This window comes from Centruroides vittatus, unplaced genomic scaffold (genome assembly GCF_030686945.1).
Source record: "Centruroides vittatus isolate TY-2023 unplaced genomic scaffold, ASM3068694v2 scaffold_1015, whole genome shotgun sequence".
NCBI classification, from domain to species: Eukaryota; Metazoa; Arthropoda; class Arachnida; order Scorpiones; family Buthidae; genus Centruroides; species Centruroides vittatus.
The window spans coordinates 3,983,045-4,002,460 of NW_027122666.1; the positions used below are offsets into that span (position 1 = coordinate 3,983,045).

A 19,416-nucleotide genomic window follows, 5' to 3' on the forward strand; every position below is an offset into this window, starting at 1 on the left:
GAACTGGTACGTACACGAAGAAAATAGATAAAAAGACTTCTATTTCTTAAAATCCTTAAAAGAAAATACAACTAACAGCCGTTGTGTCATATAACCTAAGGCGCTTCTGACAGTTCAATTTAGTGTACACCTATGGAGTGAGAATGAATCCACTTATATTCTAAATCTGCATAAATTCCTTAGTCATCTATTGACAGTTATTATGATGAATAATAGATTTACTGAAGAAACCACAAAAGGATATAAAATCCTCCCTGATTCGGTTATTTTCAATAACAGAAAAATATTAAATAAATAAATAAAAACCCCATCGTGAGATAGAATATTGCAAATTTAGGACGAATCAGCACTTTTTAAAAACCGCAAAATATTTCCTTAATATTTGTAAATAAAATGCCATTCAATAGAAAATTTGTTTAGGATTTACAGGTTATTCGTTTGCATTTTTAAAAATGGACAGAAATATTCCAAATTTTTTAAATAATTTAGGCTAAAACACGAAAACTAATACGTTACAACTCATTAAGCAATAGTGTATATATATATATACTATGCCATACTGTGATAATTATTAGTTCGTCATATGGTATATTTTTTATCATTACTTGTGAACCATAATTTAATAATTTATTTTAGTATTTAGATGTTAAACATATTTTATTTTGATAATATATCGTTCTTATCTGAGAAACATATTAAATAAACTTTTATCTGTAAACAATCTGTGTAGATATTACACATATTATCAACCTATGTAGTGCTATAAGTATTTATAGGCTTGCTCTGTTAGCGTTTCTGTGCTTAATCACCTGACTCGTCTGAGATGCTATACTCATTCGTAATGGGTTACAGAAGCCGTTACTATGATAAATTATGCGCATCGTGATAAGCAGAGATCTTATCGGATATAACACTATTTATTTACCGCTATTACGTGATAATAATACAAAATTGTCGATTGTGGAGGGGGGAAAGTATAAACTACGATACTATCGAAATTTAATGTTGTCCGAAGAGCGACGGTAGCATGAGTCAAGTATAAAAATCGATGTACTGATCCAGAAAATGTCACCAAGGTCGAGTGACGATCACGAGCTGCTCGGTGGGACTATGCGCATGACATCACACAAACGATAAGATCCAGTGTGAGGCAACTTGGTCGAGCCAGTCAGACGTCGTCATGAAGTGCTTCCTACTGGTGTTCTCCGTCCTCAGCAGCGTTTTGGCTCGGGACACGTGCCATCAAGACAGGACGCTAGATCCTATTTCTAAGACTTACCTGTCACCCGTCGTTTTTTTAGGTAAACTAACAAATGTTGTTCGACACGAAAATATGATGCGTACCAGGTTTCACGTGAAAAAAGTGCTAAAGAACGTTGGAATGCAGTCGAAACAGAAGAAGAGGGTACGCCTGGAATATAGGAACTCTACTTTCTGTGAACTGCCCAGAGATATGGAGTTGACGAAGGAGTATTTAGTATTTATACGCGTAAATTATTCCGAGGTTGAACCGTTGTTCCTACCGGAGCCGAGTAATCCCAAGATGATCAGAAATGTTAGGAAGATCGCATGCCGAAAGTGTGGTAAGCACGAGTTTATTTATATTTCATTTTTTCGACACAAATACTCATCTGCAACTCCAAAGATTCTTGAACATTCGTCAAAAGACACAAAACTTGTTCAAGAGCGTTTCGAGTTGTTACTTTTTAAAAGAACTTACAGAACAGTAATGGAGGGATCTTCAGAAATATTATTATGGAAGCTGATAATTCAATGAAAATAATTGTAACATATGAATTAAATCTGTATATAAATATGAAAGTAGTTTTAGAGATATTATAACTCTAAGCTATTAAAATACTGTATTATAGATATTCTATATATAATAATCCTTAATATTAAATTCGAATGAAACGAAGTGAAAAAACCTTCGCACTTTCAATATTAAAAGGCATTAAAGATAGTCAAGCCGGTATCTTCAAATGAAAAATTTTTGAAACACAAAACTGCGAACTGTGTCAAATAATTTAATTATTCACAAACAAGCATTCTGACATTGATTCTTAACCTCATTTAGATGTAACTAATTGCGATGTTATAATTACTCGACAAAATAAGGTCAGCCTATTATTAAAGAAACGTATTCTAACTGTATTCAAGGATTTTAACGGATATGGTACACGAGAAAACAGACAAGTACTATTATAAGTATTATGATACATGAGAATCTCGTCTATACACCCGAATTTCTGATGAGATCACTTAAGAAGTACATTTCACGTTCGCAAGCTTGGTTAAATTGCAGGAAAATCTAGGAATTTTATAAAACAAAACTGATAAATTCTTTATATCTCGGACTCTTAAATTCGAATCCCCTTTAACTCCTATTGCATCATTTCCCATACGGTGCCAGTTAGCTGCATTAGCAAAGCGCAAACAACCTTTAGAAAGGTTATAAGCTATCTTTAAACTTACATAAGCTATTTTTTGCTTCTCTCCTCATCCTCTGCATCTTTTTTAAATATCATTAACAGCGAAACTGACCACAAAACTTCTTCTCGTGAATAAGAACTGCCATTAACAAATTAGATTTTGTATCTCAAACTGTATTTTTCACGTTCCAATTTATAAAATGGAACATCAAAAATATAATTCGAGAATTCGTTTACTTCGATAATTTTCAGTTCGAGTGTCCACGTTGAAATTTGACTTGTCGTGAGTTTTAGATTATAAATTTTAGGACACGTTTTATGCATTTCCAGTCCTCATTCCAAAACGAGGACTGAAAATACATAAAATTAATGTTTTTCTTTCTGTATATTTTGATAACTGAATCGTTTGTTTTCTTTGGCAACTGAAAATACAATACACATGGGCAGCAGCGATATGTAACTTTAAATAGTTTCAGACAAAATTCAATATATGCGATGTAAATTCATTTCCGTTCTCCGGTCGTAATTATAGTAGTAAAAACTGTTCCTAAAACTTTCTGCACAGTAAAACTCTTCTCAAAACTCCGAAAAGTCTGCTGAACCATACAAAAAGATTCATTACAACTCGATAAGATCAGATTCACAAGATTCTATTAAAATCCTCTTAATTATTCCTAATCATTAGATCCGACTAAAAGGCAAGTTTTGTGAACAATTTGTTCATAAAACTTGTCGAATATCCTTTACAGAAAATAACTTTTCACATGTTAAATTAGTTAAAATTCATTTCCAGATGCAGAAATTATCCCTGCACAAACCCGAAACTCATATTTTTCCAGTATAAATATTCGAATCTCTTAGAAGGATGACCATTTACACGTCCTAAATATTAATGGGTTGCTATTAATTGTTGTTCTATTTATCAAGTTTCAACTGGGAGAGAGGTTAAAAAATTTAGGACATTCCGCATTATAAATATTAGCGAATATCAAAAATGGAAACGAAAATATCAGAGAGTAATTCTAGTATACAGATAAGATATTGTGTAATTCGTGGCATTCTAAACAAAACTATTAAACCGCATATTTGTTTAGCGCCGAATTTGGTCCACGTGACTAAACGAGACAAAAAATTAATTAGAGATTTAATTAGCATCAGTGTGTAGTGGTTCTAATGTGAAACGGTTGACTGCTCTCTACTCACGGTCACTAACAATATTTGGCCTTGCACTTTACACTACTATTTTTTTAGGCCTATGAGAGCGAAAGTTCGATCGTCTGCAACGCAATAAAACTTACTTAAGGAGGTTAAGCATCCTCAATTAATCGAAGGATCGTCTCCCCATCTTCTCTTCGAACTCAAAACAAACTGTTTATTCGATTTCCCTGATAGTAATGTGAAAGAATTTATTTGAGAACGTTACATAATGAAATTTTAAACCAACGATTATCGGTACTCACTGAGTCTGATGATAAACTTATCATTAGCGAAATTTCCACCTAAAAATATAATTTTAAAGGCTCGCTATTATTGTTTTCAGTAAAATGATCTCGACACCTGGGACGAGACGAGATAAATTTTTAACGAGATATATACCTGGGATGCTTTGTCGATCGGTATCTTTGCCAAACCGTCTAAGAATTTTGGAAGTAGTTCAAGGGAACGTGTCTGGCCACATACCAATATGGCTCCTATACAAAAATAGATTTTTAAAAACGCCATTATGATTCCGACTTCCGTCTTTTCTCCGATCACTGTTTTCCTTTTATCGGGAATCCTCCTCGTTATCTTCTACTGATCCAAATTTTTATACGACTTCTTACGTCCTACAACATGGAAATTTCCGTTTCCTAACCAAAACCTAACGTTTTAAATATAAAATAAGCAAAAAAAAAATCAGATATCGACTCGACTGTTTCGTTTATTTTTATATAGGTTAATTGCATATAAACTAGCAATATTGTCATTAAAGCGAGACATTTTCTGAACCATTAGTGATCTATTCCACGTGACAAAGACATTCATCGTTGCATCATATCCTTCGATATGTCACATTCTGCTAAATGAAAGTGACCTCGAAAGAAGTCTTTTCCCTTTACAACTAATTGATTAAGTCTACTAGTTTTATTGTCTTTCGAAATGGCGACGAATGGCAGAGTGATTTTTTTAAATCAAATCGACTTCGCGCAACATACATTACTATCATCTTACAAACTTCAAACTTTATAGTATACGATTGTAAAATGCTTCGTGAGTAAACGTTACAAGATAGGTAAATGCTCCGACACACCTTACTCGGAGTCACGCAGTCTGCAGTTATGACGAACTATAAATATACTGGTTGCGAAGTGTCTGGACTGGAACAAAAATAGATTTGTCAGCCACTGACATCTGTTGTCTCAATGGTGCCGACAGCACTGTCGACTAACCAAAAAAAAAAAATGCCAGAAGTTAAGACAGCATTTGTTGACCCACGTGGTCTGGACGAGTTCTGCAACTCCAACTTTTATCGACAGCGATATAAAGAGGTCGTAAGAGCAATAAACATCGTCGCGACCATCCGAGAGGAAAATATCACAGTCTAGGAATCACTGTATCATCATCCCTCCAAAGTATCGCGAGTAATAATGGCGAATCGCGCTTTAATTACAGTTTAAGCAGTCGATTCGCGCTTAAATGAAGCGTGAACCTTATTAGAAAGAGAGACAGACAGAGAGAGAGAGAGAGAGAGAGAGAGCACTGCGAGTGGGAATGGGGTTCTTCACCTTCTCGAAAGATTTATTTAGTAAATGTGATATAAGCTAGGCGGCACCCAAATAAGGTGAACCCAGAAAATAAATATCGTCTTTCGCTTTAATGGGAATTGTGTCATACGATAGTCGATAAGAAAAATATAGAAGCTCGCTTATAAATGCTCATATATAGGTTGCAGATGTGCACTAACGTGTTTCCCAATTGCAATGTTTTCCATTATTAGAAGATCTTAAACTAACAATTTTACTTTAAAGTTAACGTCAATAACAGGCTAATTTAATGATCGAAATTTATAAAGATGGATCATTCGTGTTAAAATGATCGAAGTAGTCGCTTAAGTGCAAAATATTTATTTATAACAGCAATAAAAAAAAGGTTATATTTTAATAATATATAATAGCTTTATATCTCGTTTAATTAAAAGAGTTACACAAGTTCGAAGACCTGCAATGGTTAAATGCAATGTAACAAAAAAACAGGGGAAAAAATGATCCGTAAGCCAATTTTTCAAAACTTGTTTTTAAATAGAATTATAATTTTTTCCACTTTAATATTTAAATATTGCGAAATTATAATTCAAATCTAAATGTACTATAAGCAATAATTATCTATAATAATTCTTTACTTACCTGTATTGTTAATCATGTACAGTAGTTTACTAGTTGATAATTATAAGAAAAGTATAAAAATATTACACACAATGTAATTCAATGCTATATTTATCTAATAGTATTGTATTTTACGAGTTTATTATTGTTTTCGTCTGCAATTCTCGGTAAGTGCGGTAGTTTTATTACACTTAGCTAGCAAAATAATAAATCTTTTATTTGCATTCACTGATTTCTTTTTAATAAGAAAAATTTACACTTTAACATATATATTACGTATTTTTTCTTGAAACTTTAATGCTTTTTTTTCAAAATTTTAATTAATGAATATTACAAGATACATTTCTGTACAGAAATGTCTTAGTTTTTAATTCATTTTATGGTAAATTTTCAGAATTTTTTGTGTTTTTTGTTTGTTTTTTTTATGCGCAAGTGGCTTAAATCAAACACTTCCTGCTTAAATAGTGTTATTTAAAACTTTTTGAGAATTTCTTTTTCTCTCCCTCTTTACCCATTACGTCCTGTGTTTTTATATAACACTGGTTGAAAACTTCTAGGACAAAATGGAAATGAATATTTCCTGCAACTTGCGGTGTTTTTATTTAGTCATATTGTCCTAAAAATTTATCTGATATGAATTTCCAACCAATTTTTCGGGTTTTTCTATTATTTCTTTATCTACAAGGCAATTTTCTATTTTCTGAGCTTTGACAGTCCAAACAACTTTTTTCTTTCTACGCCGATTTGTGCTAAAAATTTATCTAATACCTTTGATTTTTTTTAAATTTTATCATAATTTTCATCTTTTGTCCTAAATGTTTATTAGATTTATTATTATTATTAAAAACATATTTCCCTTAAATTTAATTGTTTAAGGGATTTTTCGATACTCCCATTAAAGTTATTTCCCTAAAATTACATTTAAAAAAATAAATTTCCCTAAAATGTAATTTTCAGGGAAATAACTTTAAAGAGAGTATCGAAAATCCCTTAAACCAGCGATTCCCAACTCGGGGTACGCGATAGGTTGTTTAGGGTACAGGAAAAAGTTAGTTATTATGGCAGAAAAAATAATATATTATGTACCACAAATTAATAGTATTAAAAAATTATTAGGTAAAAAATGTTCCTTGCAACAATCACAAACTTTATTATACATTTCAAAATGCAAAAATAGAAATAAAAACTTATGCCGCCGATTATACAATGCAACAGATGAATAAATGTTGCGCAGTCGGTCATTGATAGTGGGGATACCATTATGCATGATTAGTGATTATGCTACGGACTTTTGACGGTGGGGTGTGTTGTTGTTATTATTATTATCTCTCAACAATATCCCCACGTGTTGTTTGAAAAAAGTATTTTTTTTTCTTGTTTATAAAAAGTATTTTATATTGTTAGCAAGGACGTTGCTAGTTTCTCCAGATTTTCTCTACAAGCGGTAATTTTTTTCATTATTTATTCAGTATTTTTATTAATTTTTTCTTCACAAGACTATGTCTTGTTTATAAAATCGTACTGCCTGCTGTGTTACCAGCTTAGAGATATGAAGGAGTACATGCCAGAAGTTGCAATTTGGCACAGAGTATTAGGTGCCCAAATCATGCGCGAATAAAAAAAAACCAGACTTGTAGGTACTCAAGGGACCGAGAACCGAGTCAAAATAAAATTCAAAATTGCGACACTTTCTACAAACAGGCAGTGCGAGATTTGCGCATGCGTTGTTCATTGGGAAATTGGAAATGCCCTGGGTAAGCTAATGAAAAAAAGGAACCGTTCCTTAGACTATTAAATTTAAGAAAAATATGTTTCTAATGATAATAATAATAATAATAATAACATTTCACATTTTAAGGAAATTTATTTTTTTAAATGTAATTTTTAGGGAAATAAACTTAAGAGAATACCAATGTTTATAATTAAAAATAATAATTTTTTTCATTATTTTTCATCTATTTTGTTATAATAATATATAAGTTTTAAATAATGAAAACCGATATTTTCATTAATTTCGGAAAGAATTATAAATCTTAACCCTAACATCCATAGAGTTAAGCTTACAAAATATTGTTCAGATGTTTACGTTTTAGTTTATTTTCTGTATTTTCTCAAATAGGTATAGTTTTACTTTTCTTTCTTATTTAAGTGGAAAAAAATGTTTTGAATTTTATTTGCATTCTCCTGTAATTCAAAACTTTTTTTTTTCAATGTCCGTCTGCAGCGAAACCCCCGACTGTCGGACGCTTAAATGACGTCACTCTAAAACCGGGCGGACGTCTAAAGCTGAACTGTAAAATCGGCGGAAATCCTTTGCCGAGAGTCGAATGGTACAAAAACGGGAAAATAATCGAAGGAAGAAGCAGGATTAAAATAAAAAATAAAAGGTAAGCCTCTTTGTAAACTTCCATTTTCAAATTCTACGAAAATAAACGTTATTAAATAAGATGACGTCATTATCTACGGAAATGACGTTGCCAGTAGAAATACTAGCAATATTTTTTTTTTTTTTAATTACTTTGACGAGATCGAAATAATAATAAAAGTAATCTAAAATTATTATATTAAGAACGAAACTCATTAACTAGCGTTTGGTATAACGAACTTTTTTAATTAAAATTAATTTAATTTGGTGAGTCATACGCCCGAAAACGTTTATATCCTGTTTAATTGAGGTGTATAACTTTTAATAATTTTCTATAATTTAATTAATAAACTACAGTAAATTAACCAGTCATTAGATAACATATTTTAAGAAATTATTTCGAATTAACCAATCGGCGTTAAAGTCGGCGATTCTGATTGGCGGATATTTTTTCAAAAAAATATATATATACGTATGACGTAATCGAGTCTGGCATCACATTTATATTCTCGATAAGGTGTGTAACTTCAGTGTGATGTCATATCTTATTACAAAATAGCGTTAACTATTGTTTAATAGGAAATTTGAATAAATTATGCAAATATTAGCATTCTTTGTGTGTATATAAATATATTTCTAGTTATTTTGAATGTGTTAAAATCTACAAAATATTTAAAATATGTAAACTTTACACAATTTGAATTTCTTTTTAAAAAATAAAAAAATAATAATAATAAAATCTATTTGAAAACTTTCAAAATTTTCTATCTTTAACATCTTTATATAATAAAACTTCTCTTTCTTTCACTAGTAACATGAATCAGCCATGATTTATGATGGAAAAATATTTATAAATTCTGTAATCAGGATAAATATTGTTATTTTTATCTATGATAATCATTAAAATAAATCACATTAAACAAACACCTTGTTAGTGTTAACCTTAATTTATGTATAAATATACACTACATTTCTCTTTTGTTAGTATTGCGAAACGTTTAAAAATACATTAGCACGAAAGATTTTCAGAGTTATAAAAGAGAATAAGATTTTAAAAAGAAACTTTTCTAAATAAATATTAATAAAAATAAAACTTTTCGGCTGTTTCTCGACCTTTAAACAGTCTTCTAGAAGAGATTTTATATATATAACCCCAAACAATTTTTTACACTCACTTTTAGCCTATAAAAAGTCTTCAAAGAACTGCCTCCGTATATTCAACAAGCAATAATTATAAAAAAATAAACACATCTTCAGTCACAGTTTGATTTTTAAACGCAAAAAAGTAAAGAAAATTTCTCAAGAACTCTTTCGAAACTCTAAAAAATAAGAGAAAAACCAAAAGGATTATTTATAGATGAGTCAATAATATAAATTTTATAATAAAGTTTGTATATAATAAAGTTATATAATGTAATATAAAGTTGCTTCTGCAGCCTTTGAAATGGTGTGTAAACTAAAACCGAATTAAAAAAGAAAATCACGATAATTTACAAGGATTTTCTATTATATAAAGTATTTATTATGATTATTAATTATTAAGCACTTAGTTTATTTTTCCAACTGTCTCTCATCACTTTTTAACAAGCAACGTATCATTGTACTTAAACTCCTGCACATTAATGAATAATAATTACAGTGTAATAAACCAACGAATTATTCAATATATCCTAACGAATTTAAAGCAAGTAATTTAAATTTCAATTATATATTTAATTACTTTTTCAGGAAACAGTCAAACTTGATTATTAAGTCGGTAAATTATAAAGACATTGGTGAATATGAATGTCGAGTGAGTAACATCGTTCAACAGGAAGCGGTTTCCTCCAAAGCAAAAGTGATGATTAAAGCTTTTCAGACGACTACCTCCTCCTCAAGTAAGCTTCCAAATATTTGTTTAAAGCAATAATTTAGTATTGTAAATACTTTTAAAGCATTTTAATATATATATTTTTCTTCTTTTTTAGCAGAAAGTATCTTCGAGTTTGAAGGCTCTCCGTGTCCTATGGACACGTTTTGTTTAAATGGAGGCAACTGTACTTTTTACGAAATATTTGGAGAATATGTTTGCAAGTAAGTAATAATTTTACTGTCCTAAAGATACTTTTTATTTTAACAATTTATTTAGCTTTAAATTCTATAAGTAAATTAAATGAATAAATATTTTAAATGTATTATTTTAACATTTTTCTTGCATGTTGCATTATTAGTTTTTATTTATTTATTTGTTTGTACAGATATCTTTCCGTATATAAAATATGTGTTCTAACAGTATTTTTCAGCATGTAAACCTTTACTAATCTTTAATAATCTCTTTTAAAATTAACTTAGTTTCTATGTACAAATGCGAATTTTTGCCACTTTAACAAATTCTGGGTATATGAGCACTCCTTTTTGGTATCGATCATATTCTGACTTTGTTTGTTTAAATAATATTAATTCTTAAATAAATAATGTAAAAAAAAGCGTAAATTATGAGCTGCTGCAAGCTTTAGTTACTGGCTGCTCTGGCTCATTAATATCATTAATTTGTGGTCCTTGAAGGATATAGTAGTGTTAACATGTAGTTCAGTAAGGTGATGGCCTATGAATGCATGCAAGCAACATTCTTTAACTTGGTCTAACTACAAGCGGTAAGAGAAAGACGGTAAATGGTTGAAAGTGTATTCCTTGTCTCTATAGATGTTCCGAAGGTTATAGGGGTCGACGATGTGCAAGTAAAGACATCTCAGCAGCTTCCAGTACGTATGAAAATTGCATTAGTTTGGTATTGGTAGCTTAGCGACCTTTGCCACTGATGGTCACTTTGCTGCTACACATCAGAGTTAGTAGGAGATGCTATTTTTACAGTAAATAAAATAATTTATTAATTTATCGATGTATAATTTATCTAGTCTTATACTTCAAACAGGTATGTAACGTTTTTCAGGTATTTTTTTTTAACTTTTTACTGTCTTTCAATATTGCTTTCCACGTTTTATTCCAATAGATTGAAGTATTTTATTATAATTTCTGATTATATATTTTTTATTTTGCATGAAAATGCATTTGCTATTTTTTAAAATAGGTCTAACAATTTAACAGTTTGTATCAACTGCGGTTATTGAACTTAAGACTGTCTGGATTTGTTCCAAAAAACATAAACTAGATTATGAAGTACTAAAAATCCTGGCTTGGTTTTAGCTGAATAAGCAAACAGAATTAATTAATAAGTAGAGTTATAAGTTTTACATGTAATATTTTGTAATTTTTACGCTAGCCAAAATTCGACTTTAAGCTGTTGTGTCAAAGGAATTATGTGACAGTTCGTGTTAAACAAGAAATTTTGGAGCAGCAAGGACTCTATAATTCAGCAATGAGTTATATTTTTGTCATCTATACGAATAAAAGTCCAACGGCGGTCATCTTTTTTTTTTCATTTCTCAGGCTGACATTAATGCCACTACAGGCGCGCTCTTTACATTCTCGAATAGTCTCATGTTTATTTATTTATTTATCGATTTATTATCTTTTTTTATATAAACAGAATTTAATATTTAAAAAACCTAAAACATATGAATATTAAAAATTTCGAATGCTATCTTGAAACCTTTAATCGCCGAAGGCCCATGGCCGAGGCGGTTATGCTCTGGGGTCATCGAATCCGGGCGAACAATCCATCCCAGGAATTTTTCGGGAGATGGTTTGTTCCGGATGTGTCAGGGCTCGTCTCTTACGCCCAGGCCACCTACAATGCGAGCATGACCGAACTCGTGATGATATAATTTTAAAAAGGGCATAGTGCCCAGAAGGCGCAAAGAATATTTAAAAAAAGCACTTATTTGCTATTGAATAGCTTCAAGTTTAGCAGATTTTTATTTAATAAGAATGTAAAGGTAAGAATGTAACTTTAAGGCATAGTTAATCTTTTTCTAAATGCAATAAGGTCTAAATAATTTTTCATTTATTCAATGGCATCGAACTGGATAAGATTTATAGCTAAAGTAATTTTTAAATTCATATAGATTTTTCAAATAAAATTGAATAACTTGTTACTATTCAATATAACTAGTCCAAAACATATTTTGAAACAACATCACAGGCTGCCTGAAACCACTAAATTGGATAGTAAAATTCAATTTAATTCGATCTAACTTATTTCCACTACTATATTGTACAGTACCTCCTGATTCTTCGATTTGTTTAAATCTAAACGTAATTATTTAATTCCCATCATCGTGATGGGCTGATCATCTACATTACAAGTTCTGATGATATTAAATCTGACAACGCAATGTTTTTAAAAAAATTGCAATTGGATGCTGGTGATTCAAGAATCCCGTCGTATACTTTCCTGCCTATATTTACATAAACTAGAATATCACTCTAGGTTCCGATTTCCTTTCAAAGTAATGTAATTAGAAGTATGCAGCGAAGACTAAATTTCATACTTTAGTCAGTCATTCTTTTTTTTCATTTGTTTATTTAGTTCTGTTGGCTTTCATTCATATATTTATTAATAAATGGATTGGTATTTATATAATGCGGAGTTTCTTGTCATTTTACGACGGGCCAATACACCAGTATATAATAGTTGAAAATAGTTCTTGATTGAAACAAACATGGCAGCCTCTCAGAACTGTTTATTTACACATTGTTATTTATCGAAAGGTTGAGTTTTCAATGTCCAAAATTGGTTTATTCTAGCTAATAAACATTAGAAACAGTTTCGCCTTTTCTAATAAAATATTCAACGAAATTTTACCACATATTGAGGATTCGTTTAGAATAATTATTGTTATACAAATATAATTGAAATGCTTTAAATTTTATTTGCTTATATCTAATTAAATTTTTTGTAGATGTGCAGAAGGATACATTGGACAAAGATGCGACCACAAGAGTGTTTCAGTCATTTTGGGGCAGGTAATGAACCGTAAGTAAATAATTCTTTACTTTAACATTGTGTAAATCCTTTGTAATCTTTTGCAATAAAAAAGCATTAATTTCAGCCCATCTTAGGCATGTTACAGGATCCGTACCTTGGTAAGTTTGAGTAAAGAAAAAAGTGAATATGCGTACTAACACTACTAACACTGCATGCTGTCAACGTGGTCTTTGAATTAACCATTTCATTTAATATACTTTAGCGTAAAATAAGTACGCATGTTTTAAAATATTAGTTACTGCTTGCCCGTTCAATTGCATGCTATTATTATTTTATATTCTGTAAATTGTTAATAATTATGTTCTATTTTTATTTGTTTATTTATTTATTTATTTTATATATGTGTACTAGAGAGTGAGGGGAAGCAAGGAAGTTTGTCTTACGTTATCACTGCCCTTTTTGGGGCCTCGATATGGATAATAGTGATTCTGATGGTGATCATCGTCTTTTCTTGCAGGTAAACATACGAATTAATATATGATGATTATGTTGTATTGTCTATATTCAATTTTAATATTTAGTGAGTATTAAATTAAAAAAACAAGTTCTCACCGAATATGTTCTTTAGCTAATTTTATAACGTAAAATGAAGTGTAATTAAATTATTAAAATAATAATAATAAATGTCTTAATTATTGTATTATTTTTTAATTTAATAATTTAAAATTTATAAATATAAAAATGCATTCTTTAACGGCTAAAACTTAAAATTTTGGTATGGTTTGATGGAATAAGGCAACGAGACACAAGACCAAGAATGATGCTTCTCGAGAGAACCTTCTATGAGAAAATGGCCTCTGTTTAGGTTTTAGACTCGTTCGGAAAACCCGAAAAATTCCACGCAGTTATCCCATTGGTCAAGTGCGAACCCATCACTAACTTCCAGTGTTCAAGGCATCGCTGTATTCGTGCCAGGGCGGGTCCGATACTTTTTTAAGAAGGATGAAACCCTTCTACTTTGTGAACATCTAGATTGGACTTTAGACTTTGTACGGCAAAAAAATAGAAAATTACTTCTTGCACAATTTTTTACGCTGATTATTAATATTTAAGTCATTTTTGGCACATTTAAGCCGTTTTGCACCCTAATTCAAGGGTTTTATTCATTTGGTCCCGTTAAAATTTTGGGTATGTTTTCTATTCACTGATATATTATCAGTATATACAGTATATATATTTTTTCCAAATTTTCTTCACATTGAAAATTTCAAAAAAATAAAACAAATTGGTTGTTGTTATATGAAAGAACATTTGTCTTTTTAATATATTTTTTTCTTTTTTGGAATTCGTAATTATCTTTAAACTTAGAACGTATGTATCTGAATCAAAGGAATTTGTATATACAGCTCAATAATAATATATCAGAGCATAGAGCTTGGAAAGCTTGGAAAGCACCACCATTCACTACAAACTCAAATTCACCAAAAGCATAACGAATTTGAGTTTGTCATGTGGCCTGGCTGAGGACATTAGTGACGTAACTCCGAAAATGCCGTTTTGAGATAATTACATTCATAGCTTTGTCGAAACTTTAATCTTTCATTCCTATTCAACTATTCGAGTAATTTAGTTGATTTTTTTCCTTTGTAGTTAGAACACCTTCAAGTAACACAGGATGGCTTTTTTCCACTTTCAAGTTAGTACCTAATTTTTTATTTTAGTTTCGGCACTAAAGCGTTAACATTTGGATAAGTTTTGAAGATTTGTGGCAAGACACTGATATGACACATACTTTTAACTATAAATGATTCGGGGTCTCGTGATGCATGTAACTGAAAACTGGCAATTTCGGAGTCATGTCACTAATGTTCTCAGCTGGCAATATTTGCTTCTCGCAATAAAAATAAAAGTAAACTATTTTCCTAATTGCCTTTGTCGATTTCAAATCGATATCCGAATGACCTATTGATGTACGTTGTTAAGTAACTCTCCTTTTCCTCTCTGTCTTCGAGTATATACCAAATCTTCAAAAGATATTATTTAGAAAATTTCATATAATTTTCAAAGCATAGTGGGGGAAAAAAGACAGATCGACCGGACAAACATTTATGAAGACCACTAGCATGTCGAGTAATTTAGCATGTAAATCAGACCGACCGAAATCGAACCCATATCCATCAGGGCAATAGACACGTTGTTTTAGCCGCACTGGTATAGATTCCCCGTCCCTGTTCCTTAAAGTTATGTAAATAAGATTAAGCATTTCGTTAAACAATATATACTGTATAATTTAAGACAAGAATCAGTATCTTTGTTTTTCTATGTTTTATAGATATTAATCAATGTTTTTTTCTACCTTCAGAAAACTCTTAAGGTCCCGAAAAATTTTAAACTTTCTCAAACAGTTCAGTTAGTGAAAAAGAAGAGTGATAACGAAAATAAAGTTTACGTAAGTCATCCTTACAATTAACAATATAAAACAAATACCAAAAAAAAAGAAAGAAAAAAAACAAGAAACGTTTAAAATATTTCATGCTTATTTTAGAATGAAGATAAAACTTAACATATCAAGTATCTACCTCATTTAAAGCATTTTGAACTGTCTAACAAGTTCTCGTTGTCCAAAAGTGTCTTGGACCAAATTTGTGAGATGTGTATTTATTATTTTTTATAATCAATTAAAAGTATTGGCAGCTTTGCACTTTATTTCTGTAGCTTTTAGATTGTAAATATCATCAAATGCTACTTTTCCTTTTAATTTGTATTTATTTGAGAATAAAAATGAATTTTATAATATAAATGTTGATAATTATTTAATTCATACAATAGTAAAGTACGGTTATCAAAATAACATTTATTTTTTAATATATATTCTGTAGAATAAATCTTTGTTTCTTATAGGAAACTGGCTAAAAAATAAAACTTGTTATTATCAACTTAGCAATATGTGTCACTAGATGTTTTCTTCCTGAAAGAGTTATCTTCTTTTCAAGTTATTTCCTTTCTTTCAAGGATGTTCTGAACAGAAATATATATATCTCATGTTTACTTCTTATCAACTAGTGATGATAACTTATGCATGGCTCTCTACAACAAGATAAAACATTCATTACAAAAACTGTGTTCACAGAAGTTTACAATATAATCATATCCCATTATAAATATATATATATAATATATAATTTTCTATAATATTCATTTTTATGCCTTTCTATTAAAAAGAAAATTATCTTTCTACATCAAACTAATCAAGAACTGATAAAAGATCTCTGCAGATTTTTAAATAATATAAACACACAAAAATATTTTAAACAATTTATGGTGGTTTTCTAATGCATTTCTACTCCATTTCAGACTTTAATTTATAAGCAAATTATAAATTGAAAAATAATTACAACCAACAATTATTTATTGAGATTGTCACAATACTGGGCTGCAATTTTTAATGATATTTTTAATTTAAAATATATGCTCTCTTCCTCAGATTAGAAGTATCTTGCCCCTGTACATCATACTTTTCCTTTAACAATGGAGCCCTGCCAATCATCTATTAACTGCTTTCAGGGAAAACTTTTAAATTGAAATAACATGGTTTCTGGTGCAAATCCTAAGTTCTTATATAGTCAATCAGGGCCTCCTGTCCCTAAGGTTTCCACATCTGGTCTCGGATTTCATCTATCTAAATCCGTTCTGGAGATTAAGGAAAGACGGATGGACGGACCATACAATTTTTTTCAAATTGCAACAAAATAGACAAATTAACATGTAGATGGCTATTTTGTGTGGCAATCTTAGAGCTTCCATCATTGTTTTATATAGCAAGATATATTTTCATTTTTTTTCATTCAACAAAAATATTGAATTTGAAGGAATACTTCATCATGAATTAAGCTGTATAAGAATCAAAATGCTTAATTATATTTTGGCTGATTATACGATAAAGTTTATTTCATAATTTATCATTCAAACTTTACAGATGTTGAGGGATATTGAGTGGCTAAGATTTATTCACATTCAAGTTCAGTCTGTATATTTATCTTACGATGGAGTTTTTCATAACAGCAGGAATATCTTTAATATCAAGTCAGATGTACTAATGAAGTGACTGATTTATTGTGCCAATCAATCTCCTATGGAAGTGTGTATACTTACATATATATACTCCTCTTAAAATGTAAAAGTGTAAACTTAAATAATGCAATTTAAAAAAGAATAATCTAATCAACAACATGGCTATTTTTGACTTGTATATATATTTTATGAGTATTACTTCATTAGAATTGAAGGAAGCCATACTTTTTCCTTCTACGTAATCTTTCGCTATAGTATTACTGTCTGGTGAAGAAATAATTCCACTTAATTCTATAATATAAATAACAAGTTTATTTCACAGAGATAGAGAATCATTGCCCACAATTACTGTATAAATGAGAAAAAAGACTTGTACTGACTCAATGGTTCTCACAACAAAGAAAAAACAACCCATTCCTTGTATTCAGTGTCCTGGGGTCCTGAACCTTGAACCCTCCTTAAAAAACGTCATATGGGCCAAGCCAGTGGTGCACTCACAATATACTACTTACTCTTTAATTAAATGTAAATATACTTTTGAGGGGAACCGAGTTGAATGGATAAAAAAATTTTTTATGTAAATTTAATAAAATTCCCACCTTATGTGACTGCTAATTCATTAATAGTATAGAAATAGAAGATAGCAACAAGCCTAACAGTTTGAAAACATTAGTGATAAACTGTATTATTCACAGAACACACCAGAAACAGGTTCTGGATAAGATGTTGAAATAGAAGACACCACAGAATATAAATAAAAAAATAAATTTTGATTGCAAAAAAATTTCTGGAAAATTTTCTACTGTTTGTTTTATTTTTTCTTTGGAGGGGGTCAAGCCATATACCCATCTGATAGTAGTGGACCCCTCAAATTAAATTTATAAACAATCTTTATCATATTATATTTTCATATTCACAAAACCTTTTTCTCTCTTCTATCTTCTTTAAAGAAAATTATTCTTGTAAATTACAAACTTACTACAACACCTAAACATTTGCTGAGAGAATTTTTATTAACAAACTCTTGTAAAGTTTTGTCTACAATGAAATCACTAATTTTTTTTATTAATGTATTTAATTAATATTGAAATATATAGATAGGTCATAGGATGCTTTTAAAATAATTTTTAACAAACTTAACAGAAATTATGAAAGATACAGAGAAATACTAAGAAATAAATTCAAAAAGGAATAATACACAACATTTAATAAAATTGTGATAACTTTTTTAATGCTAATTAATAAATTTAAATTGCTCTTTTAATTTCAGGTGAATTATTTCAGTTACAATTACAAAATAATCATCATCAGATTGTAGTAAAATAAATAGATCTGTTAATTGATAGAATGCTGTTAATTGTTTGAAAGCAGTTTCTGTATTAGAAATAAAGAAAACATTAAACCATTATTTTTTTTTATTATAGAAAATAGCAATTTTAACCTGTGTTCAGACAGCACTGAGGTAGAGTCATTATCATTGAAAATATACAGAAAATTGTTTAAATTTATTCATTTGTTTTTTCATCAAACATTTTATGAAATAATTGGATATTTTACTCTGATTCTAATTATATATGATGTGATTTTATGTTATCTGTCTTGAAGATTTGGATTAGGTTGATTCAAGATAGTTGAGCTTCTGACTGCTATGCAATGCAGTTAGTTCTTATAGTGTTGGATTTTCCTTTATACAACTTACAATCTTCACTTACTCTGACATTCACTCAACTCTTTTCAAATAATTATCTGGAGATAGCTGTTGAACCAGACCCTTCTACTCTTTCTTGTCAATGACTGTATATTAGTGGGATTTTATATACTGTCCACTCTAAGTACTGTAGTTCTGATAAATGAATTTGTACTGTACTTCATTTTTATTTTATCTGAACAATTTTAAAATATTCATTTTGAAGACTATACAAGTATATGCAACATGAACTGGAACATAAGCTTGTTTTATATTGCAAAAATTTTAATTATTATTTCATTAATACTCTATGTATGTAATATATATATAATCATACCCTAAATATACATGTGTACTGGCCATAAAACAAAGCTGCAAAGTTGTATGAAGATTCAGATCATAAATAATCTGGCCTGAATAGGTTAAACCTCATTTAGTACTGCCTTAATTAATAATAGAATATTTTTTAAAAATTTAGAAAACACATATAACAACAATAAATAATCATATAATAAAATAATCATTTACTATTATACTGTCAAATTTTTTAAACTCTTTTTGTCCTGTAGGCACTAAAGAGGGCTTTTTTAAGTGAACCCACTATGAGTTCAATCAAGCCCACAATGGGGTGC

At 29.8% G+C, this 19,416-nt stretch overlaps 1 protein-coding gene across 6 annotated transcripts; it reads left to right on the forward strand.

Moving 5' to 3' along the window:
* The first annotated feature begins 898 nt into the window (after nucleotides 1-898).
* LOC136986415 (pro-neuregulin-2, membrane-bound isoform-like) lies at nucleotides 899-15,826 on the forward strand. 6 transcript variants are annotated; one of them, XM_067283945.1, is made up of 8 exons: nucleotides 899-1,583; nucleotides 8,019-8,181; nucleotides 9,888-10,036; nucleotides 10,130-10,232; nucleotides 13,001-13,074; nucleotides 13,438-13,543; nucleotides 15,389-15,475; nucleotides 15,572-15,826. In XM_067283945.1, the coding sequence occupies exons 1-7, from the start codon at nucleotides 1,181-1,183 to the stop codon at nucleotides 15,438-15,440; spliced, it is 1,050 nt and encodes a 349-aa protein (XP_067140046.1). In that variant the 5' UTR covers nucleotides 899-1,180; the 3' UTR covers nucleotides 15,441-15,475; nucleotides 15,572-15,826. The 6 variants fall into 6 exon arrangements, 4 of the variants coding, with proteins under 4 accessions (XP_067140046.1, XP_067140047.1, XP_067140045.1 ...); XR_010882477.1 differs by lacking the exon at nucleotides 15,572-15,826 and adding an exon at nucleotides 10,842-10,900 and having other exon boundaries at nucleotides 905-1,583; nucleotides 10,127-10,232; nucleotides 15,389-15,404; XM_067283946.1 differs by lacking the exons at nucleotides 15,389-15,475; nucleotides 15,572-15,826 and adding exons at nucleotides 10,842-10,900; nucleotides 13,151-13,184 and having other exon boundaries at nucleotides 908-1,583; nucleotides 10,127-10,232.
* Nucleotides 15,827-19,416: the final 3,590 nt, after the last annotated feature.

Coding starts and splice junctions, on each gene's coding strand:
- LOC136986415 (XM_067283944.1), top strand. CDS start 1,181: ATGAAGTGCTTCCTACTGGTGTTCTCCGTCCTCAGCAGCGTTTTGGCT. Junction 13,075..13,437: donor TTTGGGGCAGGTAATGAACC/GTAAGTAAATAA, acceptor TATGTGTACTAG/AGAGTGAGGGGAAGCAAGGA. Junction 13,544..15,388: donor ATCATCGTCTTTTCTTGCAG/GTAAACATACGA, acceptor TTCTACCTTCAG/AAAACTCTTAAGGTCCCGAA.